Raw genomic sequence first — 27,249 nt, 5'->3', positions numbered from 1 at the left:
CTCCCAGAATGCGTTTTTGTACATTGACCAATAGGATTCTTGCTCAAGCATCGCAACAGTTTCCAGCCAATGAGATTCATGGAAGCTGGATTCTCAAATGAGACGTTGTTGTCCGCCTCCAGAGGAAACAATTTTAGGACAGCTCACAAACTGAGCAAAGTTTTGGACCTTGAGGGTTTTTGTGCAACTGGCAGACCCTCCTCGGCCAGTGCCTCTTCTCTCTCCATCTGTGGTGTGCTCAGCCACAAAAGTTCATGACGGTTGCTGACGGTGACACTTTGGCGCTCATCATGCCCGTCCGAGCAGAGTGCTGCAGTGATACCGGCTCGGCCTGCTCATCCTCGGTGTCTCTTGTTCCCCCTGCCCCGATCAACACCTACCAGCCGGGGGTGGCTACCTCGCTGCTGTACAGCGGCGCGCAGTTTCGGGGTTACCAGAAGAGCAAAGGCAACGCTTATGACGTTGAGGTTGTTTTGCAGGTAAATTTGTCATTGACGTGCACCAATTCTGTTTATATTAGTTTGTTTATTGATACATGTAAAGTCAGCATATTTATAGCTCTACTTGCTAACCTAGCATACGTTAGCTTCTTTAGCTTTTTTTCGCTGTCGAATAACTAACACGGTGACCCAGTTTTGAGCCAGACCAGGTGACCATTGCTACTCTTGCATTTCATTTTGGATTTTGACCAAATTTCAGTAATGGACGTTTCCGTTCCCTATTTTGCAGTGCAAACACTATCCAAACATGAGCATTAGCATTTTGTGCAACTAGCTACCTAAATGAATGAAATCAATCTATGTCAGCAAACCTACTAAGAGGAAATATAATGCCTACCTGCTTGCCTACCTGCTTGCCTACTTGCAATGCTTGTCTCTGTTCACATCACTGCCATTTAATTTCATCAGAAAGAAGGGGGGAGAACAATTTTTGCACCTGTGATTTCAGGCCAGTTAAGTGTTCCTTAAATCTGTTTGTCTTGGGCAGCATGTGACTGTGGAGGACTCATACTTGTGTGGATACCTGAAGATCAAAGGCCTGACAGAGGTAAGCTATGAAACTAGGTCAGATGTAGTAAGACCGACCTTTATTCTGTCAAATAGTAAGCACAGACTGGTTTAGGCATGTAACCCTGTTTCAGCAAGTAGAATCTGGTTTCATCTTGCTTGTTGCAGGCTGAATTGTGACAAAGATTATAGGAAAATAAAGGGACATTAGGTTTAACCCTCATCTTCAAGATGTAGACTCTAGCCCTACCTTAAGTGTGTCAACTGTATACCCATTACATTATGAAACATATGAAGGGAAAAGGTCAGCAGGATCCTGGAGTAGATTTTGGCTGAGGCACAGTAGAGTGAAAGATGAGTAGCCAGGTTGTGACTGTGTCACTAGAGAAAGTAAATTATATTTGAACTGACAGGGTGTTTATGACAAATTAAACTAAGGGGACAGATTGTTAACATGTGACTGAGTGCACCTACTTATCACAGTAGGTCTAAACAGGGCAGTAAATAAACATGCACAGCTATACACAGCTACACCCTGAAATCAGCAGATATTAAGGACATGGGGAAAATGAAACTAAATTATAAGTGCTGGATCACAATTACTGTCATCTTTTCTGCTGTTGCACAGGTCATGGCCTGCTGCACAACAGATAAATCACTGAAAATCTGGAATTTTTAATTATCCTCATCTTCCAGTGATGGATGAACAGAGCCTCTTTTACATTTTATGCAATTTGAAAACAATTATAATCTTGGAAAAAGTCTCACTCCCAGCTTTGATTCAACGTTTCCTTACTTTTCACTCTTGTTTCGTGTGTGTGACAGGAGTATCCCACTCTCACAACATTCTTTGCTGGTGAAATTATCAGTCGAAAGAGGCCTTTTTTAACTCGGAAGTGGGACGCAGATGAGGATGTGGACAGAAAGCACTGGGTATGTTGAGTTGGTCTTTATTCTGTTTGTTTTGGTTTGTTGGAGGTATGGTTGTTAATTCATCGATGACAAGTGAATTAAGAATTTGATCAGTCTCGTATGCGTTAGCTGATAGTGCACAAATATGGTGCAGCATTATTTGTGCATTCATTGGTGTAGCGTTTGCGGACATCATCCGGGCTTGCATCAAATTATCATGCGGTTTGCAAAACTAAAGTATGTATAGCATGAGCAACTTTCCGTATGATTGTAAGGGCACATGGGACATGGGGGAGGTTTAAGTTCATCCGAACTGTAGTCTGCAGCTCTTCATCTGTCCAGTTCACTGCCATTTTGTAAATTGTGCAATTATTCAATATTTAGTCTTTTAATTTTGTTTGGTTTCCTCAATTGAGAAAAGCCCATTGGAACTGGTAAAATCAAATGACAGGCTTCTCTTTATTTAATAAGCATGTAGTGAGTAATCACAATGATTTACATGGCAAACTTTCAGTTAAGAAAAGTAAACCGTGCACCACTTGTTGTAATTGTTTTCTTGTTGTCATCTCCTTAGTTTCTGTTCTCTCACCCGTGTTTAATATTCTCTCAAACAGGGCAAGTTTCAGCCTTTTTACAAATATGCCAAAAGCTTCAACTCAGACGACTTTGACTATGATGCACTGGACAACAGTGATTATGTCTTCATGAGGTGGAAGGTTTGTACATGATCTTGCTGTCACATCTCTCCCCCTCTCTCTGTCTCTGTCATGTTAGCTTTAAACTCTAACTTCCACTGTTTCCTGCGCTGTCAGGAGCAGTTTCTAGTTCCAGACCACACTATCAAAGACATCAGTGGAGCCTCCTTTGCAGGCTTCTACTACATCTGCTTCCAGAAGTCCACAGCCACTATTGAGGGATACTACTACCATAGGAGCTCTGAATGGTAACTACCTCTCCTGTTTGTAGCTCAACAACATTACAAGCCAAATTTAATGATTAAAAGCACTTTTAATATTTCTTATGCTGACATTATTCTCTCTTTTTACTTACATCTGCAGGTACCAGTCTCTAAACCTAAATCATGTTCAGGAGCACAGTATGCCTATTTATGAATTTCGGTGACACAATCACGCAGGAATATTGAGTGAAGTAAGGGACAGTTCAAGCTGCGCTGTGCTTAAATGGGACAGGAGCAATGGAGGAGCCCTTTAATGTCACGAATGGCGGTGACCGATTTTCCTCACTGTGGGGAAATAAACACTCCTCTGGTGGACTGAAGCAAAGAAGGCACAGTGAAACAGAAGACTTGAAAGGAAGACAGATGGACAGTTTTCAGTTTCTGTAGAACTGATGTTTGCCTCGAGTTTCATTTTTAATGTGTCCTCTTTTTTTTTTTTTTTTTTGGGCCTGTTTTTATTTCAGTTTTGTGCAACTGATTTCTTTGCGCTCTCACAGAATCTGTTTCCCTGTAGTAGGAGATCAAAGCAGGTTCCAGGTTTCCTTCAGTTGTGACGCTATAAACATAATTGCCTTTCAGTTAAGAGTTGCAAAAGAAAAGGAGTATAAAGTTGTAAGAGAAGTTTCGATCAGCAAAGCTTAATTTATTTCTCTTTTTTAAAATTATAGAGCATCTTTGAGATATCACTTTGATGCACCTTAGTAATTGATGCAGAGTGTGATGTAGGGGGTCTTGCCAAGAGGTTTAAACCGAAGCAATGGTGAGCAGTGATCCACTTTTTCTGCAAGGTCTGTGAGACTGTACGTCATGGTCTGTTGATCAGGGATGGTATGACCTAGATATGGTCATTAATAACCAATAACCAATCATTTCCAAGCTGCTGCGTTTTTCAAAAATCCTCCAAACATCTCAACAAAAAGTCTGTAAATGGCTTCACTCTGAATTTTCTCTATGCAAGCCAAAGCTCACTAATAGGAAGGGTTTCTTACACCACCTAATTTATTATTTTATTTTCAGATTGTCTCTCCTCAAGAGTGATTTATTTATTTTTTTTAAATCGAGAGGGAAAATGCAAAAGAAAATTAAGAATGACAGAAAAAATAAGGAGGCTTATTTAATTGCAATGACCAGCATAAAGCTCAGTTGTGTGACAGCACCTTCCTTCTCATGATTATTCTGAAATTTAAGGTTTTTCCAAAAATTTTGGTCATGTGGCAGTTGGACCAGAAGAACAGAGAGCTGTAGTTTGAGTGACTGGAGACTGAGTCTGTAGATAAAATTTGAGTTGTTTTTTTTTTTTTTTTTTTAAAGTTCCTTTCTACTCATGGTCACATTCATGTCTCCCACATTATTTTCATGTGTGGAAGCAGTGAAACCGTGGCTGGATTGGTTAATTTTACTACTTATTTTACTTTTGAAAAAGTCACAAAAGTAGGATATAACACAGAGCTTCAAGTAAGAGTAAAGACGCACCTTGTGTGGCTTGAGGAACTTTAAGTCGGAAAAGGTGATGGAGACAGAATAAAACCTCCTTGATCTTTAGGAAAAACCTGCTGCCTTACAATTTTAAATGTTTGTAAAGCTTTTTTTCTTTCTTTTTTAAAAAAATAAAATTATATGGTTGATAATATTTTATTTGAAAGGAATCATGAAAGTATATTTCTGTGTTTGAGAGAAGTTGTGCAAAGAAAAGGAGCTTTTCATCAACTTCTGGGGATTGATTACAGTTTTCTGGAAAGGTTTGATGTAAGAGTTGTCTGCTGGAGAGAGCATGTACTCCACCTGCCTCTTTGTTGCTTGTAGACTTTCAGCTGGCTTGGTGGCCTGCAGCATAACACGTGGACTTGATGGGTGGTTGTGGAAATACTGTTGGCAATGTTGTTTTTTTTAAAACCCAAGTAAGTGGATTGAAGATCTAATCCAAACAACTTCAAAAATAATAAGCTTTTTTAATTGATCATTTAAATCAATCATAGAAATCAACAAAATGTGCAATGTAAGAAACAAGTGTTTGTTTGGGAGTGTGTCATTAAAAGTTATGACTGATTACACCTGATTTAAAGGGCCGGTTTCAAGAAGATGTATGATAAATCTGCTATGAATGTAATGTGTGAGGAGAAATAAACAGAACTATTTGTATTTTCCTGCTGCTCTCTTATGTTTTGTTTTTTTTTTGTTTGTTTGTTTTTCAATAAACCTAGCATTGGTAAAGTTAAATCAACCCTCCCATGTAGGAGTTTTTCAGACCACAGGGATCATAGCAGCCAGCACTAGATGTCAGTAGTGGACCATGAAGAGGTTTGAGTCCTTTACTCTTTCAAACATGCCAGGGAGTCCCGACCATGGTCAACATTTTTAAGTAAGTTGTGGCCAGCTTTGATTTGTCTCTGACAAAGTGTAGTTGCATATAACTAAATTAAAAAAAAAACATATTCACTGCTACAAATTAAGGATATCATCCAGAACCCCTTAAACTGCAACCACTTTATGCACACAAATCTCACCAATGGAGAAAATTGTTCGAATCCTACTGGCTGCAGTGTATTCCCAATGAATGCAGGTCCCCTCTATCCCTTTATCAGGTCAAATTCACACAGAACAGAACCAATCAAATCAAATCAAATCAGATCAGATCAGCCTTTATTGTCATCTTGCAAAACAACAGTTGTACAGTGCAAAATGAGAAAACATTTCCCAGGGTATACCGGAGCATTCCACACCTAAACAAAAACATTCACACATGGATAAAATTACCAAATGAAATGAAATGAAAGGATTAAAAGCAATCCACAACCCTGCTAAAGACAGTTTGAAAAAGTGCAGATGTAAGGGTTAAACGTTGTCAGTTTATGTGCTGGATTCAAAAATCAACATGCTTTTGGTGTCAGATGTTAACATGACCCCTGAAACAAGGTTTGGTTTTCGTTAGGTGCCTGCAGACCACAGGTAGTTTTACATTAACAGTGTGGTTTTTTCAGGAGGGGGAAACAGTGGGTATTGTTTTTTGGGGGCTCTTGCATGGTTACAAGCAGGTTGCTGATTAATCATTATAATGCAGTTTTCCTGATAACATAACAATGAGTCAATGATCAATAAATGTGGCTGATGTTTGGCGTACGTGCTGCAGCTAACGACACCTGGCTCAAGATGGGGAAACATTTGTTCCAATATGAACCACAAAAGGAAAGAACTGTTCAAAAGAATGTGAGCAACAACTTCCTTATCTGGCCTCAACAATGCTGACGACTGTCTTCATGAAAAAACACTGAGTGTATCTTAATAATCTATGCACTTTGCCGGTGTTAAAACATTCCATTAATTTTATTATGCAGTGTTTATGCATTATTTTAGTTATATTTCTGATGTTTGTGTTAAAATATTTTTTTTTATATTATTTTATATTATTTTCTAATATTTTTTTTTTCTGTTGGCTTTGATCAAAGCATGAAAGAATGAAACATATATCAAAGACAAATCAATAAAACTCTCAGAACATCAAGGTAATTATGATGGACAACAAATAAAGACGCAGCTCATACAGATGAAGGATGAGCTGCCATTCTTAATAAATTTATGCATCGTTTGCAGAGCTTAGTAGATATGGGGATTAACCAGAGTTGCAGTTCTATTTAAAGTCAAACTGAAAAACTACTCAACTCTGGAACCACAGACTGTCTATTCAATATGTTTTGCTTGACTCTGTATTATATTTGTTTTGCTCGGTATTCAAATATCCTTGCTTTTTTGATTTGTGGAACATACTCATGGTACTGACAAGGTGTGTGTGTGTGTGTGTGTGTGTGTGATGTATTACCTTATGTAATTTGTATTTTGTGTTCTGTCTTGTTTGTCTAGTTTGCCTAGTGCCATTTCGTCACTGGGTGGAATTTTTCACTTTTGAAAATTAGCCTTCAGCCAACATCGAATGGTAACATTTGTGTTTAATTTTGCACATGGTGCCTCATGATAAAATACTATATATATATGCACTTCTTGTTTTATATTATAAATGTTGCTGCTTCAGGGCCTGCCAACTGCAATACTTATTCAATTTTAAAAAGGAAAAAATATTCCTTCTTCCATCAGTATGGTGGTGTCCAGAAGGAACAGTGGGTGCAGTGGACACCAGAGCTCCCGTCATCACTCTTTTTCTTCATAAGTTATTTATTCTCTTGTCATTTACTACATTGCTTCTTGTCTTTTTCATTTGAGTCTATGCTCTTCTTTATTTTCTTTCATCTTGTTAGGCTTACCTATTATTTCTTTAAAATATATCTTATGTAAAACACTTTGAACTGACTTTGTGTTTGAAAGGTGTGAATATCTTTTAAAAATGAAAAGTCAAATCAAATCAAATCTTCTAATGTAACAGGCCTGAACCAACTGAACGGATAGGAGCTAAAAAATAAAAATGAAATGAATTGATTGTTTTTGTGTGTGTGTGTGTGCTTATGTGTGTATCATAATTCAATCGCCCGGAGATTCAGTCTCGCCTACTCAAAATCTTTGTGAAGGAAAATGTGAAGCAACCCCGGCAAATTTCCCTCGGCAAGGTATGAGAACATGACATCGCTCTCCGGTGCATGGATCCTAATTTTAGAATAAAGCCCTGTTTGGTGTAACAGCGCTGCGTCGGTGGTGGAGAAATGCTGGAGTTTCCTTAGACCGACGAGGAGACTCCTCCACCCGACTGTGTAGGTGTGACTCACGGGGCCACACCTGAGCCGGCGGCGGAAATATAAGCTCACCTGCAGAGCATCAGTGCCACAGTCTCTCACACCTGGGAGAGGCAGAGAGCGCCGAGTTGCATCTCAGTTAAAAACCTCTGCGACGTCCCAGCTGCTCACCTCGGTGCCATCATGGAGGCCCAGCGGTTTCCCCTCAGCGTGCGTTTGATCGGAGTGATGCACAAGGAGAAGAGCAAAGTAAGCGCAGATGTCGGAGTTGTTTCTTTCATGCAAAGACGCGCACAGACGCGTGCCTTTCTGCAGTGTGATCAAATCTGCATCTCCCCCCCCCCCCCCCCCCCCCCCCTCCAGATGTACATGACCTCCGTGCTTTGGTCCGACCAGAGCGACGTCGTCGTTTACAGGACCTTTCAGGAGTTCAAGAAATTGCATGTGAGTACAGGGCGGCTGCCCACATCGTGTGCTGCTGGTCCGTGAGCACGGGCGCGCAACCTCTAACTCAAACTGGTTCTTCTAGAAACAAATGAAGAAAGCATTCCCGACGACGAGCAAGCTGAAGAAATCTGAGAGGGTGATCCCCAAATTTAAAGGTAAGTGCGCGTCGCTGCGAGCTGCGGTTGGCCCAGATCTCAGTCTGCGACGACAGGCTCTGACTTTGTGCCGTGTGTCCTGCAGACAGGAAGATGAAGCGGGGCGGCAAGAGGAAGGGTCCCACCAAATCACTCGTACGCCTCAAGTTCTTGCAGAAGTATTGCGACGAGCTTCTGTCCTGCGACATGCGGGTCACTCAGTCTGCAGACCTCATCCAGTTCTTCCACCCCAAGGACCAGGACCTGCAGCCGGAGTTCGCCAAGAACAGGTACAGTCTGAACATTTTTTAAAAATAGTTTTGTGTGGGGGGGATGTCGGATGAATGAACCCAGTCTAAACAAATAGTCTGAGGCATTAGGGCAGATTTAATAAAAATGTTGTAAAAAAGTAATAGAGACTTTGACAAAATTCATTTTATTTTTTTCAAAAAATACATTTTACTTTACATATGTTTACAGTGTATTTGTTCTAGATCAACGCAAACACAACTTTTAGGTTACTGACTCAGATGAGCTGCCTCATCACCAGTGGGCTTTGAAAATATTGGACTCAAAGAAAAATGAGGTTACAACATGACAAAAAGTCATGTGTCATTTAAAGTGGGAATTACCCTCACTGGTAAAGAACAGTAGAGTTGATTGATTAATGTAGATATTGGCAAAAAAAAAAATGTGCAAGAATTGAAAAGTGCACAACAAACAATAGTGGAGACAAACAGACTGGAAGATAAATACAAGTACATTGAATCTATGAAAATACATGTTCAGATTGAGGCAGAGTAGCCCTGCAAGCACATGGACCTGCATTTACCCCCGAACTAACCTGCAGCTCTTATCCTCAGCATCATGGTCATGCCATCAGAGGATGAAATCAGGGGCGACGCAGGACAAGGTGGCAACGTGACACAGCCTTTTGTCACAGAGACGTACACGTGTGTGGCCCCGTACGAGACCAAAGACACCAAGAACAAACCGTTCAAAGTGGCACTGGATGAAAAAGTGGACGTACTTATCAAAGACAAAGCAGGTGAGCAAACGAACTTCAGTCAGTGTCACGTTAATGGTTGTAACAGGCTCAAAAATACACTCATGTCGGTGTTGGTTCAGGGTGGTGGCTTGTGGAGAATGAAGACAAACAGATGGCCTGGTTCCCTGCCCCCTATTTGGAGAAGCTATATGATGATGATGACGAGGGGGATGAAGATGACATAGATGGGACTACTGGAAGAGGTACATGCATAGATACAGTTCCCGTTGCACCTTTTCTCAAGACATAACAGTGCGTATAGCTGTTAAATATCCCATCACCGCTTTATACCCTTAGTGGGTTCATGTCAGTCAACATAACATTGTGTGTTAAAGTCCTTTCTTTCACTCTCAGGAATGCTGTACACTGCAGTCAAGAACTACAAGGCCACCAAAGATGATGAGATAACCGTAAGCATTGGTGCAGTGGTGGAGGTCCTGCAGAAGTCCGACAACGGCTGGTGGCTCATCAGGTATGTATTTAATCTTCTAGACTCCCATCACTGTCAAAGAGAAGATGAATAGGATAAGATGATGAATACACGCTTGTGGAAAGAACACTGACGGAAATGGCAGCATAGTAAACATGAGGTAGAGGGAAAAGACATCCATCAGAGTCAGGGTCTATCCGTCAGGGCAGACACCGTCAACAAGATCAATTATCAACTAAATACCAGACAGTGTTTGTGCTCAAGTTGGCTTTACATTCCTTTCTGAAGTTCCCGAAGCCCTGCAACCTGTAAAAAAAAAGAGCCAGTATCTTGATGTAATTTTTTATTTTTTTTTTAATCCAGATTTTTCAACCCAAAATTCTTCTTTGGTTTTTTCCCTCAACAGATACAATGGTAAAGCAGGTTACATCCCCACCATGTACCTGCAGCCCTACAAGTACCCTCATATCCACATGACATCCCACCACCAAGATCGTCGCTCCTCCTACCAGCTCTCAGTCCCCTCCTCCACCCTGGAGCAGTCCCACCAGCTCAGCCGCTCTCAAGGGAACCTGCTGCAGCTTCCACCTGTCAGGTCTTCCTCACCCCGCCCGCTCCAACCAGACAGCAAGCAGAGGTCGCACTCTCTCAACATCCTGTCTGAGCGACCTCCTGCTCCGCCTGCACAGAGTACCCCTGCTACCAGTGCTTCCACCACAGCCACGCCTGCAAAGCACTCTCCTCCGCCCACCATCAAGGTGGAGATGGAAGGAGGGGAGGAAAATGACAGCAGCCTGAGAGCAGAGAGCGTGGGAAGCTTTGAGAGCAGCAGCAGCAGCGACTTCAGCTTCAGTGATGACCTCATGTCCTCCTCAGCAAGCTTGTCCCTCAACCTGAGCCACAGTGCCAACGACGAACAGCTGCGCCTCAGCCGTACGCCTCCGCCCATGGTGAGCAACCGTCTCAGTCCAACAAGCGGCTTGGAGGGGAAAATGATCCCCAGCGTCTCTGATCCCAGCCTCTACAAGGGGCCCACAACACCTAAGGTGCCACCCAGGCCGCAGGCTCAGGAGATCCTCACCCGGTGCAGCACTGTCACCCGCAAGAACGCAGCCAGAGGCGGTGCGTCACCCACACAAACTGAGATACTGAGCCGATGAAGTTTCTGTCGACACCATTGTTAGCTTTATTTTTATTATTGAAAGACCAGTGTGTGGGATTTAGTTGTGTCTAGCCGTGAGGAGAACCTATGGTGGCCCTCAGGTAACATAAAATTGTGAAAGGCTCTCTCTAGTGCCAGTGTTTGGTTTGTCCATCCTGGGCTACTGTAGGAAGATGGCAGAGTCCATGGAAGAGGACTCACTCCCTATGTAAATATGAAGGGGTCATTCTAAGCTAATAAAAACACAACTATTCTTAGTTTCAGGTGACTATACACTGATTTCTGCCACTAGATTCCCCTAAATCCTTTAAGATAGATCAGAAAAATAACCAGTCACTGCAGTGATCATTTGCCTTGAGAGGACTGTGGTTGTGTGACTTAAGTTGTGTCAATACCCGTTTAAAACTGAATACGAAAATAGAAAGATTATTTCTCAAACTGTTTTGTTAATCTTGTCTACCATGTGTAATGTTGCTAAATTTAATCAGCTTAAATGTATAAACGAGATGATTTATCAAGATACACTAAATATGCATAACTCACCTCTTTACTATCTGTTTAAAATAATGATTTATTTTCCATACTGGAAACCTTGTGTTGTGCCTTATATGCATTTTCACTGTGTGTGACTGATTTGTTCCTGTAACTGCAGAAAAAGTAAATGTTTGTATGAAATACCAGTGTGTGTGCAGGCTGCTCTGTTTCCTGTTTACAGCAAACCCCACTTGGAGAATTGGATGTGTGCGATTAACGCTAAATACACAGCCCAGATTAGATAACATGTCATACCTGTGCATATTCATTTGTTACTGAGGAGCTTGGAACAAATTAAACAAATTAACCTAAATGTGCCACACCTGAACTAAAATATGCAGAAATCAAAAGGTCAAATCCTGCAGTCAACCCACGGAGATTTGCACAATTTCCACAACAAAAATGTGTTGTCATTCACATGCTGAGTGACCACCTTACTTAAAAACATCACATTATAATACAAAATACAGCTCATTTTTAACTCAAATCACAAGAAACTTTTTATTTTATAAACATTTGTAGTCATAAAAAAATGCATGGTAATATAACAAGCCTTTTGTGTTGTTGTCGAGCTGGTAGAACAGGACTGTGCAACATTACAGAACCAGAAAACAGGCGCTGGCATTTGCTGTGAGGGATGATAACCCTAGCTCAAACCTGCCTGACTGTTTTTACCTCCTTCCACATCGTTTCCTCCCTTCTGTCCGTTTTGTCTGAGGAAATCAGGATGGACAAGCCTGTTGTCTGTATTATCATCACCCCACACCTGTCTCTTCCTGCACTGCCACACGTTTAAGTGTGTCGCTTCAGCTAACGGTCCGAGATAAGAGGACCTCCTGAGTTTCATTTTTTTCATCAGGAGTGAGTCATCTATGTTCAGCTTCAGATCCCCGTCAGCTGGCGAAGGTCTGGCACCGGGGAGCAGAAGAAACTGGGAGACGTTTCGCCGTTTTAGTTTGATCGTTCTTATCTTCTTCCACATCTTCGTCCTCTGAGCTCTGCTCGCTTTCAGAGTGGTGGTTGCCATTCGTTTTGGTGCTCTCTCTGTTTTCTATCCTCTTGTTATTTGTGGAGGCTTTCTTGGTGACGCTGACCTCATCCTCCTCCTCCTCCTCCTCAACAGGACAATCTGGATCTTCATCCTGTCCGCTGTCGCTCTCATCCGCAGCATCTTGCCTCTCCTCACTGCTGCCCTTTCCTTTCTCCTTGTCAATCACCAGGAAAGGTTGGGTCTGTGTAAGAGGGGTGGTGTCCATTTCATCATCCTGGCCCATGCTAGAAAGGTATAACAACATGGATTAGATTCAGAGACTGCAAATGAGTTTTCAGACAGCATCTATCATGTAACCAGATACATCCACTCAGTTTATGCTCCAGGTATGTGGATATGTAGTGAAGACGTTAACCCTGGGAACCGTTTCCATGCATCATTTACAGTTTCTCGGAATCTCACGTTTTGGAAACAAAGCTTTATTCAGAAAAGAAAAAATGTGGCACCATGCCTGGTTTAAGGCTGAGAATGCTGCTCAGTAGCAAACAGTGCCACATTTTCATCTTCCTGGATTCCACAGTGTTCATGTTGTGCTGATGATGGCATGTTTGACCCACTTAGAGACTGAGGGATTGTGAGACGACAAAGAAACGACAGGACAGGGTGCTGAGTTCAGATGAGCTTCAGCCTGTGACCTGCGTGGTTAAATAAACAGTCAGAGACTCTCACCTGGATGGTGCTCCGGCCACTCTCATCTTCTGCCACATGTAGTTCAGGAACATGGACGCCTGCAGCAAATTTCCAATCCTCTGCATGTGTCTCTCTGTGGGAGACAGAAGAGGAATCAGTCATTTCAGGCAAAATCTGATTAAGGATCAGGAAATAATGTGATGGGTAACAAGAATCTTCACAATACGGTCTTTTTTTTACATCCACTTTGCCTGTATCTCAGTATCTCCTCTTTTCAGTGATGAGACTTAAATGTCCTGTTTCTCCAGTTTACCATGTTTAAGCCAAACTCCTGCTGCCAAAGTTCTCACACAAACAATAAACTCAGACTTTAGCTATACAATCATTTGTGTTTGTTTTCGTACTATATGGAAAACCGAGACACACCTATCTTTCAAACAGAGCTAAAAATAAACTTCAGGCCTCAGACATTTTTTTTATTTTCTTTGTAGGAGAGTCCCTGCACTAATTGCAGTAGCAGATGTAACAAATTTCTTGAAACCTGTTTGTGTCCATCACATCACCATCAAACCCGCTTGCAGAGTTCACTTATACAGCTTCTTTGGCACTTGTTCAACTTTGCTGTTGTCAACTATGCTGATGGTGTCGTTCTCATTAAGTTCTCGACCCCAGTGGAAATCCAAATGTATTATTCCGTATTAGTGTATTTTGTATATGTTTCTATTTTACCATACTCAATCATTCAATATCTAAAGTGTGGAGATTTGTTGGAGGTTTGTTTCCATCCATAATGTGGGTATTTTACAGTAATGTGGGCATATAAATCAAATAAAGCTAAATAAATACTCTTCATTGACTCCTCTGCCCAACACTATTTTTCTCTGATAGACAGACACACATACACACACACACAGCCTCCACTGACCTGTATATGGGATGAGTCCCTCCAGGTGTGTTCGGGCGCCCTGGTACTGCAGCAGCTCCTCAGGCGGCAGGTGTGTGAGGAGCACCTGGAGGACAGCCTGGGCATTCAGACAGTTTCTGGCATTGGTGTTCCACACCACACAGTAGCGCAGGAGTGACTCTGTGTGGGAGTGAAGCCATTACAGGGTTAAGTGTGGGGCAACAGCCAGGGGTGAAGATAGAAGAAAAAGAAAAAAAAAAAAAGACAGGCTTTTTTGCCTTCTCCACTGACAGGCAGTCTTTCTATGGCTTATTGTGTTCGAAAATTCTTTCTTTTTAAATGTCAAGACCTCACCCACTTTCACACAAGAAGCCAGAGCCTCTGATCCATTGTTAAAATATCAAGGTAGTTCGACTCCAGGAGCCTTTTTGAGAACATTTTCATTCATTTTTATTTTTCAGCGATAATTTGAATTTTAACTTTAAAACACCTCTGGAAGATTATTTACTTAAACTACAAAACTTTAAGGACATTATTGACCTGTTACCTTTCTGATCCTGGCGAAGTTTCAGTAGTGTCTTCTCCAACACCTCGCGGCTGTCCTCCCCTTGACGGATCGCTAAGGGCAACAGAGAATGTTTTTGTCCTCACATGCACATTATCATTTAACTAATTCACAGATGATATGAGCTGCGGTTCTGCAGACGTACTGAGGCTTGCTTACACCTTCAGCTTTACCTCATTTATGGATGAAACGTTGTGAATCGTGCCCATGTAGAGTAAAAAGAGTTTCTGATTGAGATACAAGTGTGTGGCTGTGTTTTTGTTCTTATGTTGTAAATCTCATCATATCAGTCTCATCTGGTGTCACTGAAACACCTTCCTTTAATGTAAACATCCCTCCAAACACTAGCTTCTACTGTACTACTGTACATTTGTGAAGACACCATTTGGAAGCCTGTGAAACTTGTTTGTAAATCGCACACCAAATATACACAATAATATTTTTGAGTCAAACTAATTATGCCAAAATCAACAGTGTGTGAAGACTGGAATGTAAACAATGTGAAGATCTCACAACCAGATTATCTGCTTAAAAACTATTTTATGTGATCCTGGGTTTGGTTAAATCTATTTTCGTGTCAGAGTAAGCATGACCAGGTGTGATCGATACCACTTTGCATGATATTACAAAACTAACAGTGCGTCTGCCTTTTGTTTGACACACATGACGTGCATGCTGATCCACCACCTGCTATACTGCACATGAACAATGACCTAGGCTCTTAACTGAAGATCATAAGATGAGATCATTTCCATTGTTGAAAAAGCTCTGCAGAGGCGCAAACTGAGGGGCTTTAACAACAATATCGGGAGGTTTAGTTTAATATAAGAGTGCCTATGGTAAGATGTTACATTGACTACTATCATATGACTTTTACTTTGCAGTAGCACAGTGTTGACTTAAATGTAAGTACTAACAAGAAGTTCACAACACTCCTAACATTATAAACAGTGATTTGTCCCCGAAATCCTCTTGCAGTTGTGCTCCTTAAGCACGGAGGGATATGACAGCTATTCAGCATGAGATTAATTCTTACTTCTGCTCATTTGTTTTGAAAATACAATACGTTCTTTCCTCTAGTGTCATAGGATAGGAGAAAAGGGAGCGTCAAGCAGGGTTTTTCTAGTATCAGTGGTGTAGTGTATACGTTTGAGTGCTCGGATCACTGAACTCATAAAGTGAGCAGTGAGAGATGACAGATTGATGAGATGACACGCCCCGCCAAGATAATAACAGCTGAAAAGATGAGGGACAGAGATGGATTGCATACAGGAGGTGTTAAGAAAGATGACAAAATAAATTTTGGATTGAAAATGTTGTACAAGCACGCAATCAATAAGAGTCAGGTTAGAGAGAGTGGAATAGACCTGCAGGATAAAATACCTTTGATCACAGTGAGCACAGTGTGAGGCTGGTCCAGTGAGATGGCCAGACCCAGGGCCTTGAGATACTTCTTCTCATGGAGCAGGTTGGACAACTCCTGCTGCCTTCAGACACAATAAACACGTGGTCATACACATGCAGGCAACATGTACCTGTTATGCATTCTTGAGAATTTAAATAATGAAAACCAGTGTTTTCTGGAAATAAGCTCAGAGGGCTGTGACCATCAAAAACTAAAATGTAATTTATTGACAATGGTTTGACGGATAAATACATCCATCACATTAACTGTGGGTTTAGGTCATGTTTGTCTTCAGCTGTGGTATATACTACAACTTTCCCATAAAACACACAAAGTCAAATATACACACATTTTTGTTTTTCACACAGAAATGTCTCGACTATATCAGTGGTTGATGGGTGAGATTATTGTCTAACCTCAAACTAACACTTCAACAAATAGACCAGATTGTTTGGTTAGCCAGAGTTAATAATTGAAGGAAGTGAATGCATCAAATTATTATTAGTATTTTTATTTTATTTTATTTTTTAGAAAAAGCGATAACAAAAGGGACAAACTTTGAGATGATGCTAAAAAGAAATCTGAAGGTAATTCTCCAGAAATTCATTGTGTTCTGCATCACCATGTGCACATATAATTTGTCTCGTGTCTCTGTGGTGCTACCAGGTAATAACCCATTCGTTACCTGGGCTGACATCAAAATGAATGCAAATGACATGTGTTTGGTGTGAGCAAACGCATTCACAAATTAAACATATAAAAGCAATTGTCTGAGACCTGAAAGTCCTCCATGCTTATCAGAACGTGCTCCTGCTCTCACTGACTGATCTCTACCAGGCCTGACCTGTGACCCAGGGAGTGCTACCTTTGCCTAACACAGCCTCTGCTTACTCATCGGGCAACAGACAGACAGGAGGAGGACAAGTAGAGCCAGGTTTAGTCGGGGACTGAGCAACTCCTATCTAAAAAATAATGTAATGAGTAACTTACTTGAGTATCTGATCTTCCTGTTTGGCCTGCTCCTCCGCCAGCTCCACTTCAGTCACATCCTAGTGGTGGACAGAAGACAGCATTTTTGTGATAATGTGTTGATCCCTGCAGGGGAAATTCCTCCTCCCCAAGAAAAGAGGAAGGCCAGTGCAACTGAAAGGTCAGCTAAAAATAACCAGCTAGATAAGTGGTGCTTATACTGAACACACAAGCCTTGAGTGCACTGTTAACATTGCTTTTTAAGATACACTGATATCTGAACTGTTTAATAATAAATCTTACATGTCTGTGTTTACACATTTGCAGTCTGGTTACCATATCACTCTGTCCTCAACCTGCCTTATCTATTTCAATATTAATATTATGTCATTCCTTTTATTTTGTGATTTATTATAAAAAAAACTTTATATAGCTCTTTTCAAGTGCTTTCAAAGTGAGAAGAGACTCAAAATTAAAATCAGAAACCCGTGTGTGCCTCCCGAGTGGGACATGTAAGAGAGCATATCAAACAGCACTGAGCCCACACATAAACAAATGGATGTGCAAGCGCAATACAGGAGAAATAGGTTCTCATGTATCAAGAAATAAAATGTAGCTCAAAGGCAGAAAAATAGGCTCATGCAGAACAGGTGAAATTTATATCAAGAAAATGGCTAAATTATAATGTAAATGTAAGAAGATGATCTCATATAAAGTAAATATATACTCGTCTTACATAAAACAAATAGCATACCAATAAAAGAACATATTCTTAAATTTAAAACAGATAAAAATGTAAAATATATTTTAAAAAATCAGTTCAATGATACTAAAACAAGCAACATTAAAGGTGTAATGAGAATGAAATTAAATAAAATTCAACAGAGGAGATAAAACCCATTACAGCACCATGAAACAGTGATCTAATGACCAGATACATAAATGGTGCCATAATAGAGAATGAACATTGTTAAGTGTAGGACATCTGGAGAGGGTGATTGATCTGCAAGAACAGCATCTAACTACAGCTGCCAGGACATTTCATTGGAGTTGGAAAACAAAAGCACCACAAAAGCCAAGACAGGACAAACCCTGTCGCTTTCTTAACCGGGTAATCAATACAATAAGCTACTTATTGGTTTGATTGTTAATCAATCCACTTTAAGTCTCTGTTCTGCAGGTGACGATCAGTCAAATCCCACTTACCACCCACACAGTGATGTTAGAGTCCGCTGACCCGGTCACCATCTTGTCGTCTTTGCGGCTGGCGTGGAGACCCCACACTTTGTCCAGGTGGGCGTCCAGCGTCTTCACACACTCATTGGTCTTTATGGTCCACAGCTTTACTAAACCGTCTGAGCCACTGAGGAAAGAAAATGACAAGTGTTGAATTGCAGCCTGCCTGCCACTATCACAAAGTCAGAAGGCGGCAGATCCACAGCGACGTTGTTGAAGTCTCAGATGTGAAGCTGCAGCTGAAAACGAATGAATTCTGAGTCGTGTTTTCAGAACGAACCTGTCACTTCAAACCAAGATCGAGAAAAAAAAAAGATGCATTTTCAAGTGTATATGTAGCAATAGTTTTATTCAACATGATTCTGTTTATGTCTTGCCCTGTGTTATTGGTGGCGAAACTAAATATTTAATTTTTTTTCTGTTAACTGCATTTAGTATGAAGTTAATTCATAAATCAAATCATCCTCACTTTACTTTTTAGTGCCTAAAACCTTTGCACGGTGCTGTGCATCTGTTTACATGTCCATTTTGAAATAATGGAGTTATGGAGGGAGGCTTTGCGTGAGAGGCAGTTGGGGTTACCTGGTGAGCAGCTGGGTGCCTCGGCTCACAAAAATGACCTTCAAAACTGATGCGTCGTGCCCTTCAAAAGTCTGCAGAAAACAAGAGGAAAAAACAAAACACAATCACATTATTTCTGCCTCACGATCGAAAACATCACTGAAATGAATTGAAAATCTAAATTAAGAGTCAGTTCCTGGAAGGGGCAGGAAACTAATTAAGCTTCGCCACGCCTGCTATCATATTTTAGGTGAGTGTTGTCATCACGTAATTACTTGGGTGTAACACCGAAGAAAATCCCCCACTGAAGTGAGAGTTATCGTGTCATAACGTTCACTGTCTGCTTGACTTTTGCTCAACTGCAGTGTTAGAAGTGCTATATAAATATATCAAGTTATTATAACATGTCCAGTAAGCGTGAAATACAGCTTTTCACAAATAGTGAAACTGTTAAGTACTGTTAAGATAGGGACCTCACTGTACCCAGGCAGTCATCAGTTCCTGTGATAAACAACACTCTGTGACATCGTGGCCCACCTTGAGGCAGCTGAAGTCTTGCAGGCTCCAGAGCTTTGTGGTGCCATCTGCAGAGGATGTGGCCAGCACCTGGTCGACCGGAGAGAAACAGACGGCCCAGACGCCGCGACGGTGGCCACGAAACACCCCCAGCAGGCCCACATTCCCCTCCCCCGCCAGCGACCAAAGCTTGGCGGTTCGGTCCTGGGATCCTGAGGCCAGCAGCTTGTCATTGGGTGACACGGCAACGCTGTTTATATCCTGGAGAAATGACAAAGGGGGGAGATGAGGAAATGAGGGATAACTTTTCACAAAGTTGCTGAGATGAAGGAGGAAAGTCATGTAAAAAAAATAAAATAAAAAAAATAAGTAACAGAAAGCACTGAGAAACAAAAGGAAAAAGGTGCAAGAATGTAAATCACACTTTTTTTTATCCCCAAACAGAAACTAATTCTTTAAATTCCTCTCGTTACGCTGCCTGAACTGTGACCTCACCCAGTTGTGATTAACATCTCTTTGTGTAGATCTGATATTTCCTGAAGAATGTTTTAAATGAAAACAAAAGAAAAGTTAAGTAAGCCGGCGCTGCTGATGGACACACAGTCAGCCAGCATGTTATGCCTTGAGTCAGGAGTGTGTCAGTGCAGCAGCAAAAGCAGGAAATAGTCCTAGTATTTGACTTCCCAGCATCTTGTTGACAGTATCTGCTCCACTGGGGAGCTATTGAGTTTCATGCACTTCCTTATAAGAAGAGTCACCTTTCATTAAACTGTTTACAAAGAGATAGCAGGAGACTGACTCACCTCTGTGCGTGTCCTCACTCAATTTTTTTCTGGGCAAGGCCTAAAGAATCCTATACAATATAATGCTATTTCTTACCACTATATGCCTGTAAGCTGGCTTTTTAAAAAGAAAAATTGTTACTCTGTTATACATCTACATCCACAATTTGTGTAATCCTTTGCTGATGACATGTCATCATTTATTTATTTAAATTGTGAACCATTTCTCCCTAATTCTAATTATTTTCACTACAGCTCCAAGCATGACTGTGTGTAAATGCTTTTAAGCAACCATGTTACTGCTGGTTTTCTGCAGTGCCCTGATTTATTAAATGTCCAAATGTTGACCAAGGGAAAAAAAAAAAAAAAAAAAAAAAGGGGAGATCTTTCTTCAACAAGTGACCTCGTTTCTTACATAAATGATGTAAACAATCGGGCTTTCCTCCACTACTCCAGGGAAAAAGAGACTAGCTGAGCTGTACGTGACATAATGACAGCAGCGACACCTTTTTCCATTGGAATGGAAGGGAGGCGAGAACAAATGGTGTAATGTGTCAATAACCAGTTTTCAAAGACGCTGTCAAAGAAACTTGATGATGCAGGAATTGGAAAACTCTGACAAGCTAAAATTATATAGTAGTGACTAAATGCCTTGTACTTCCAGCTAATAAAAACTGTGCATTGATGGCATCATTTGGCAAAGAGTGGAGCTTATTGAGAGAATAAAGCATTGTCACAGAATTGAATGGACGCTTTGTTCTGTCGGCTCTGATTTACTGCAATTGCTCGTCTGAATTTCAGGACAGAAAAGCACAGTGACACGTGCTATAAAACAGTGATTCGATTGCAGGAAACAAATGCTAACCAAAGCTAATTATATTATCTGCGCAGCTGCATAATGACCCTCTTTCAACATCATGTCTTAAACTTGTGTGGTGTTTGATAACATGAAGACACAGCAATGAAAACACCTGGAATGTATAACCAGCCATGTGGATATATGAAGTGAGCAAAGACAAAACGCTGGAGGTGACCAAAATGCCACATTAGATTCGGAATTAAAGATTAACAGCTTAGCATTAGTTTGTAAACTTTCCTTGTCGACCTTCTGGTGAAGTGGAAAACAAACAAAGTTTTAATTTAACCAGGGAGGATTTTAGAAACTACTGAGGAGTGCTTTCTGAGATTGAACAGTGAGAGAGTTACACAACGACTTTGTTTTCCTTGTTTAAGTCTCCATTTAACAAAGACTTTCTGAATGTGCAGACAAAAGCCCTTCATGTATGAATTTGAAGAGGAAATACTTCCTTATTCACAAGAAGCATTTGTCTACATTTAAATAGGTGAGGCATGGCAAAAAAAAAAAAAAAAAAAAAAATGTGGACACACCCTGAGCTTTTGTTACTGCACTTATTATTAGTCATTGTAGGAATTGAGTTTAGATTTGTGTGAAGCTGAAAGAAAACTACTGTTGAGATCATGAGATCATGCCAAACATGTTTTTGTGTAACAAATCCAACGACCTCAATATTCTAGGCTCAAATCTGGTCAGAGACCATTGTCACATGGTATCTGATAAATGCTATGACCTGTTGTGTAATTCGTCCTCTGCACTGGACAAATCTGGTGATCTCCAGCAAACAGTGTCTTTCTTTGGGTATGCTGAAAGCTACAGATGGTTGCAGTTGTTTTTTTGTTTTTTTTTTTAGGTTCTTCCTGGACTACAAAATTTTTGTCATGTACCTTATCATGTGCCTTCTCTGTGGCACGGGCGTTCAGCTGACACGTGACTGCCCCTATCGTAGACAAGTCTGCTGGCAGGTCCCACACCTTCACCGTACAGTCCTGACTGCCAGACACTATGAAAGATGCTTTCATTCTAGACACAGAGAGAAAGAAGGAAGATCATTACTGTCACACACGGTCGCAAAGGCTCACCGAGTTCCCATCTCTGTTGAACGTCTGCCAACTAACTCTTTGTCAGTGTTCACAAATGTGATAAGAAGGCAGTGACTGTGGGAATGTGGAGTGTTACCTGGAGCAGGTGATGGAGCCCACAGCATTAGTGTGGCTCGAGCCCTGGGCCACGCATCGCACCTGACCGCTGTCGCTGTCCATCTGCCACACACGCACTGACCTGTCCTGAAGACAAACGTGCACATACACCATAAATATGGCTTAACGAGCCTCTATGCTTTATGTGGATGTGTTGACATTTGTGAGGTTGAGTTGACAATGTGTGGAATTATTGTTTCTTTTTGTTTCTGTTCCTTGTCTGCAGCGTTGCAAAGATGTGAGCGCACCTTTGCACAGCTTGCAAAGAGAGAGTCTTTTCTGAACACATCCAGCGAGAGGACAGTGTCTGTGGAAGATGAGCAGATAAAAGTAGAAAAAGAGATAAGAATCACAATAGACAACAGATATCCAACCTGCTCAGCAAGTGACCTTTTAACAGCACAAAGCGGAGACAATCTGACTGTCTCACATTCTGGTTCCTCTAATTTTCACTCAAGTAAATTGTGCTATTAAAGATTATAACATTTTAATTGTCATTAAAATTATTACAATTTTCAATGTTCTTCAGTTGTTATATGTGAAGCCCATTCACTTTCATTATTACTCCCTAACACTAAGCCAAGTCTAGCCTCAGTCATGCAATCTCAATGCAAAGCATGTTTTTTTTCTGTCACCCAGGTTTTTCCATTCAGTGAAAAAACTATTGCAGCTACAGTAGAAGTTACAGTAACTGTTGCAAAAACACATTTACATTTCCTTATGTGGACACTTTTATCCAAAGTAACTTACAACTGACTGAAGATTATTTTACTTACATTAACCTTTATTACAGTGAAAACAGTGTGGTTCAAATATGTAAAATCTGCATAAATTAAAGAAATTAAGGGGGAAAAAAATGAGTCTTTCTTTGCTTTGAACGTCTATGAGCCAGTGGCAGTATCAAAGAAACCTTTCGCTCTTTTGAAAATGGATGAAATACTGCGTGATGTCTCATATGTGGATCTACATGAACACATGCTGCCCTCTGCTGGTGACTGACCTGTGTGTCCGTACAGGATCTGGCAGCTGTTGGTGAGCAGCTCAAACACCTTCAGCTGGCAGCTGTTGGTGGCCACCACGATGTGAGTGTCGCCTTTACCCAGAAATTTCACATCGAGCACCTCATCACTGTAACCCACAAACTGAGAGAGGGTGGACAGAGAGTGTCCATTAATTCAGCATCCATGGCGATAAAACCAGGCCAGTTTCACATAAGACAAGATGCCCATAATAATGTGCAAGGAACTAAGCTATAAATGATATATAATGACTGATGTTCCATTTAAAGTTTCTCTCTAACATACAAACTATCAGCTGACCAGTTAAATAACTAAGCAACAATAAAGACTGCAGATATATCTTAAACCAAGGTACGTAATGCCAATCATTTATTTTAACTCAAATTTCAACCATGTAAATAAGTGATTTAATAATATACTGGCAGATTGGTACTGAAATCTGATATTTATTTTCCAAATAATGAATATTAGTTCTGGATCTAAACTCAGGTGTGTTACCATTACCCACCTGCTGCTGTGTGGTGAGGCTGGGGAGCTGGTAAAGCAGTATGTTATGTTCTGCAGTGACTGTGGCCAGTCTGGACGAGGAAGGCAGGTGAAGCAGGTACGTTAGACTGCGGGGGTCATCATCCTTCTCTTCCTCCTCCCCAGAAACAGGGGCGAAGGTGGAGGGGAGGTTCTGGGTGTAGACACAACGCGCCGTGCTGGCCTCCCACACTCTCAACACACCTACAGGGAAGGAAAGGGAGGAGAGGTGAGTTCAAGAAAGCACAGAAACCCAGTTTCGATTTTTAGAACAGGGCTAAAACCGAACCTTTGCTGCCAGCTGTGATGAAATGTAAGTCTTTGCTCTTTATTCCGATCTGAGAGAAATCTGTATTCTCAGGCAGCAGCACAACACCCTCCACCGCCTGCAGACCGGGACGAAACACACAGCAATGAACAAATAGAGCTCAGAGTCACAGCTGCAGCATTCTGTGTGTTAGCTGTTATCCTGTGTTATTCAAGTTGGACGTAACTGCATTTTTAACAAAGCACCACTATCTTTCAATTTCAGTCTGACCTCATAGACAGGTACAGTCCTCTTAGCTTTCCGAGTCTTCAGGTCCCACACTGTGCAGATCTTGTCTCTGCCAGAACTACAAATAAAGATCAGCACAGGTGCAAACAGTGAGCAAACCGGCTTTACAACGCACAGCTTCAGAACCAGACAAATCTTAAATGTTTGAGTCAAAATATCAGATGGGATATCGCATCCATTTTTTTTGGGATAGATATAAAGTACAAAACCTGATCATGGTGCCACCATCGGGGCTGAAGCAGAGGGAGGTGACAGCGCTGTAGTGGCTCTGCAGCACACACACACACTGACTGGAGCGCAGGTCCCACAGCCGAATGCCGCAGTCCAGAGAGGAGGAGAAGAGCTGCAGGCGGCTGATGTCTGGGTGGAACTGGACCAGGCTGCAATGATACGCAAAGGTAGTTACTAAATCAGTAGCCTCCACTTCAACCTGAAATCGCTAACTTTTTTTTGTGTATGGTATGATTGCAATGTGTGTAATATGATTCTAGTTGTTACAACAACTACATAAAACTACTGACCAGAAATTAAAAAAATAAACTTTTTGGTTATGTTTAATTATATTTGATTATGTTTAATTCAACCAAACGCCATTTTTTTCAAATCTCTTGAGCCTTTTTTCTCTTCTTGTTGTTGAGCATTTCTGATAAAACAACAGTACTACATAAATGGGAACTGGACTGTACTTATGTACTAACTAGTCCACACAGAGTGCTGCACAATGCAAGCCACATTTACCCATTCACACACACATTCATACATCACACCCATACACACACTTAACTGATGAGCCATCAGGGGGCAATTTGAGGTTCAGTATCTTGGCCAGGGACACTTTGATATACAGACTGGAGGAGCTGGGAATCAAACCACAGACCTGGACGACCCACTCTACCTCCAGAGCCACAGCTGCCTGGGCTATACTGGTGTGTATGTGCAAATATCACATATCCCTCACATCAGTAAGGCTGGCTACTCAGGAGTGACTCACTAACATTATCCCTAACTTACTGTAAAACTTTTAAAACCAAGCTTCTGTAGTAACAAATCATTTGAGAAAATAAGCTCCATGTGGTTTCTAGTTCTCGGGTATCTGGACTTACTGCACAACTCCAGACGAGCCCTTCAGGTTATGCGTGCAGTACTGCTTCACCACATCCCAAATCTTTATGGTGCCGTCACAGCCACCTGCAGGACAACAAGAGGAGAAACTCTGTAAACTTTAAATGTCTATGTAGCAGGTGTAACCGACTTCTATTAGTCCAGTGTCAGCTGACCTGTGGCTAGGAGCGTAGAGGTGGAGTCAAAGGTCATACTGGCTACAGGCACAGTGTGGATGGCCCTCCAGGAGCGAGTACACTGAGCTTGTCGCCAGTCCCACTGCTTCAGCAGCAGAGCCCTGCTGGCTGTCACCAGCAGCTGCGGGGGGACACACAGCAGAGACATTTACATATACTAAATACTCTTTTACAGGCTGACATTAGAACATGCAGCAAATTAACACGGAAGTAATGACACGTGGCTGAGGTGTTTGTGTTACCTCATCATCACAGCTGAGTGCGAAAGATGTGATGTCCTCTTGATCTTCCTGCAGTTACAACATGGAAATACAAGATGCAAAGATTCTCAGGACAATCAAAGGTACAAATTTACAAATCACTGACATTATTAGAGAAGGGATGTTAATTAACACCGAACTATAAAATACCAAGGATGAGGGTTCAGGATTTATTTCCATTGTGGTGCTTAATGTAAATATTTAAAGATGCAACTAACAAATAATTTTATTATTATTCTGTGGATCATTTTAATTTATGGATAAAATGTCAAAAACTTGTGAAAAACGCCCATCACAAGTTCCCAGAGTCCAAGTAGTGATCTTCATTTTGTCTTTTTGGCAAATTAAGTGTCAAAAACACAAAAACATTCAATTTACAGTGAAGCAAAACAAAGCAAAGTGGCAAATCCTTACATTTGAAAAGCTGGAACCAGAAAGACATTTTTTAACTTGAATCACTAAAACAGAATTGTTGCCAATAAACCTTTTGTCAACCAATGAATCCATTAATTGTGTAAAACTTTAGATTATATTACATAAACCACACATTAGCTACAGACAGATAATAAGATGATAGATCATTCAAATAAGCCATATATGGCTTTATTTTAAAAATCATCTGTCTATATTAGAAAAAAAAAAGGGAAAAATGAAATGAAAAAATTGGTACCACATAAAATAAAGGAACAAGAGCCCATGTTAGCAGGCAAAAGTCAGCAGCACCCTATGAAAGTGCTCTTTGAGATACTAATGGGCTCTGTTGTAAATATCATCATGATGTATGACTCACACCCACTGTGGACTCACATGCTCAACACTGTGGACAATCTTCCCAGTGCTGATCTCCAAAACATTGACCCGAGAGCCACAAGTGCAAAAGATGTGTTTCTCATCTTTGCTGATCTGAAAAACAAACAGACAGGGTGGGGGTTAAAGGTGCATAAGACCATAATATATATAACTGTTTAAGTCAGCTTGTGATAACAGCTGTGTATTGTCTTCCGTGGGGATGTCAAGTCTGTTTTTGGAGCTTGTCCCATGCCAGGAATAAAAAGTCAGGACATTTTGGCCTCTACTGCATCGCCTTGAGCCATTCTTGTTTTTATCTGCTTCTTACAAGTCCCCCAAACTTTACGGCAGTGCCACAGAAAATCATCTTTAAGATGAAGATTGACTGATCTTTCAGCACTACGGACGCCTTCCACACAAAGCAGGCCACTCACCTGCACTTTCCCTCCTTTGTAAAACGGTTCAATCTTGCTGGAAACAGCATAACTGTAAGGAAATAACAAATGACTGTAAGCTGTGGCAATGTTAAGTGACACTTTAGCTTAGCTTGTGTTAGCGAGCCTGCAATGTTTGCAGCCTGAACGTATCATGTGACAAAAAAAAAAAAAACCTTACTTTGTTTTGAACTGAAGGTTGGTATTTGCCATCTTGATCACGAAAAATGTCCCAAAAACCCTAAATATTTGGCAGCTTGAGCGATTAAAATGACATTCCTCACTTCACACGTTGGATACGGTCAACGCATCCATCCCGCATGTTGATGGACGGAGTCGCACACATTGTACGTCATCTGAGCGCACGAAGCTGTGATTGGCCGGAA

At 41.1% G+C, this 27,249-nt stretch overlaps 3 protein-coding genes across 7 annotated transcripts in view; 2 read left to right on the top strand and 1 right to left on the bottom strand.

Annotated features, from left to right (window-relative positions):
• The window catches only part of rps2 (ribosomal protein S2), a 338,696-nt gene that overhangs the window by 305,547 nt on the left and 5,900 nt on the right, over window positions 1-27,249 (top strand). The gene's annotated exons all lie outside the window — the stretch shown is intronic.
• On the top strand, window positions 89-10,947 carry LOC139609079 (uncharacterized). Its single transcript, XM_071463334.1, has 15 exons — window positions 89-479; window positions 988-1,047; window positions 1,833-1,940; window positions 2,534-2,635; window positions 2,732-2,862; window positions 2,978-3,037; window positions 3,375-3,390; window positions 7,632-7,802; window positions 7,917-7,997; window positions 8,083-8,155; window positions 8,241-8,424; window positions 8,998-9,182; window positions 9,263-9,385; window positions 9,537-9,654; window positions 10,019-10,947. Exons 1-15 carry the CDS (start codon window positions 255-257, stop codon window positions 10,770-10,772), a joined length of 2,391 nt encoding a protein of 796 aa, XP_071319435.1. The 5' UTR covers window positions 89-254; the 3' UTR covers window positions 10,773-10,947.
• On the bottom strand, window positions 11,796-27,205 carry tbl3 (transducin beta like 3). Its single transcript, XM_071473784.1, has 23 exons — window positions 27,045-27,205; window positions 26,864-26,915; window positions 26,448-26,543; window positions 25,623-25,670; window positions 25,360-25,501; window positions 25,186-25,270; window positions 24,292-24,462; window positions 24,065-24,140; window positions 23,816-23,912; window positions 23,510-23,730; window positions 22,983-23,124; window positions 22,231-22,289; window positions 21,963-22,069; window positions 21,671-21,806; window positions 19,167-19,406; window positions 18,651-18,721; window positions 18,039-18,195; window positions 16,854-16,912; window positions 15,842-15,945; window positions 14,441-14,512; window positions 13,915-14,073; window positions 13,029-13,122; window positions 11,796-12,583 (listed from the first exon to the last, which is right to left on the bottom strand). The coding sequence occupies exons 1-23, from the start codon at window positions 27,074-27,076 to the stop codon at window positions 12,202-12,204; spliced, it is 2,802 nt and encodes a 933-aa protein (XP_071329885.1). The 5' UTR covers window positions 27,077-27,205; the 3' UTR covers window positions 11,796-12,201.

This window comes from Trachinotus anak, unplaced genomic scaffold (genome assembly GCF_046630095.1).
Source record: "Trachinotus anak isolate AG129_WGS33_773 ecotype Australia unplaced genomic scaffold, CSIRO_AGI_Tana_v1 ptg000003l, whole genome shotgun sequence".
Lineage (NCBI taxonomy): Eukaryota > Metazoa > Chordata > Actinopteri > Carangiformes > Carangidae > Trachinotus > Trachinotus anak.
This window is presented reverse-complemented; position numbering and strand designations above follow the sequence as displayed.

Excerpts from the sequence above, each read along its gene's own strand:
- LOC139609079 (XM_071463334.1), top strand. The coding sequence starts at position 255 with ATGACGGTTGCTGACGGTGACACTTTGGCGCTCATCATGCCCGTCCGA. Across the intron at positions 2,863-2,977 it reads TACCATAGGAGCTCTGAATG|GTACCAGTCTCTAAACCTAA; the intron begins GTAACTACCTCT and ends TTACATCTGCAG. Across the intron at positions 7,998-8,082 it reads AGGAGTTCAAGAAATTGCAT|AAACAAATGAAGAAAGCATT; the intron begins GTGAGTACAGGG and ends TGGTTCTTCTAG.
- tbl3 (XM_071473784.1), bottom strand. The coding sequence starts at position 27,076 with ATGGCAAATACCAACCTTCAGTTCAAAACAAA. Across the intron at positions 25,271-25,359 it reads CTCTACGCTCCTAGCCACAG|GTGGCTGTGACGGCACCATA; the intron begins GTCAGCTGACAC and ends GTTGTCCTGCAG. Across the intron at positions 24,463-25,185 it reads GGCTCGTCTGGAGTTGTGCA|CCTGGTCCAGTTCCACCCAG; the intron begins GTAAGTCCAGAT and ends GTATCATTGCAG.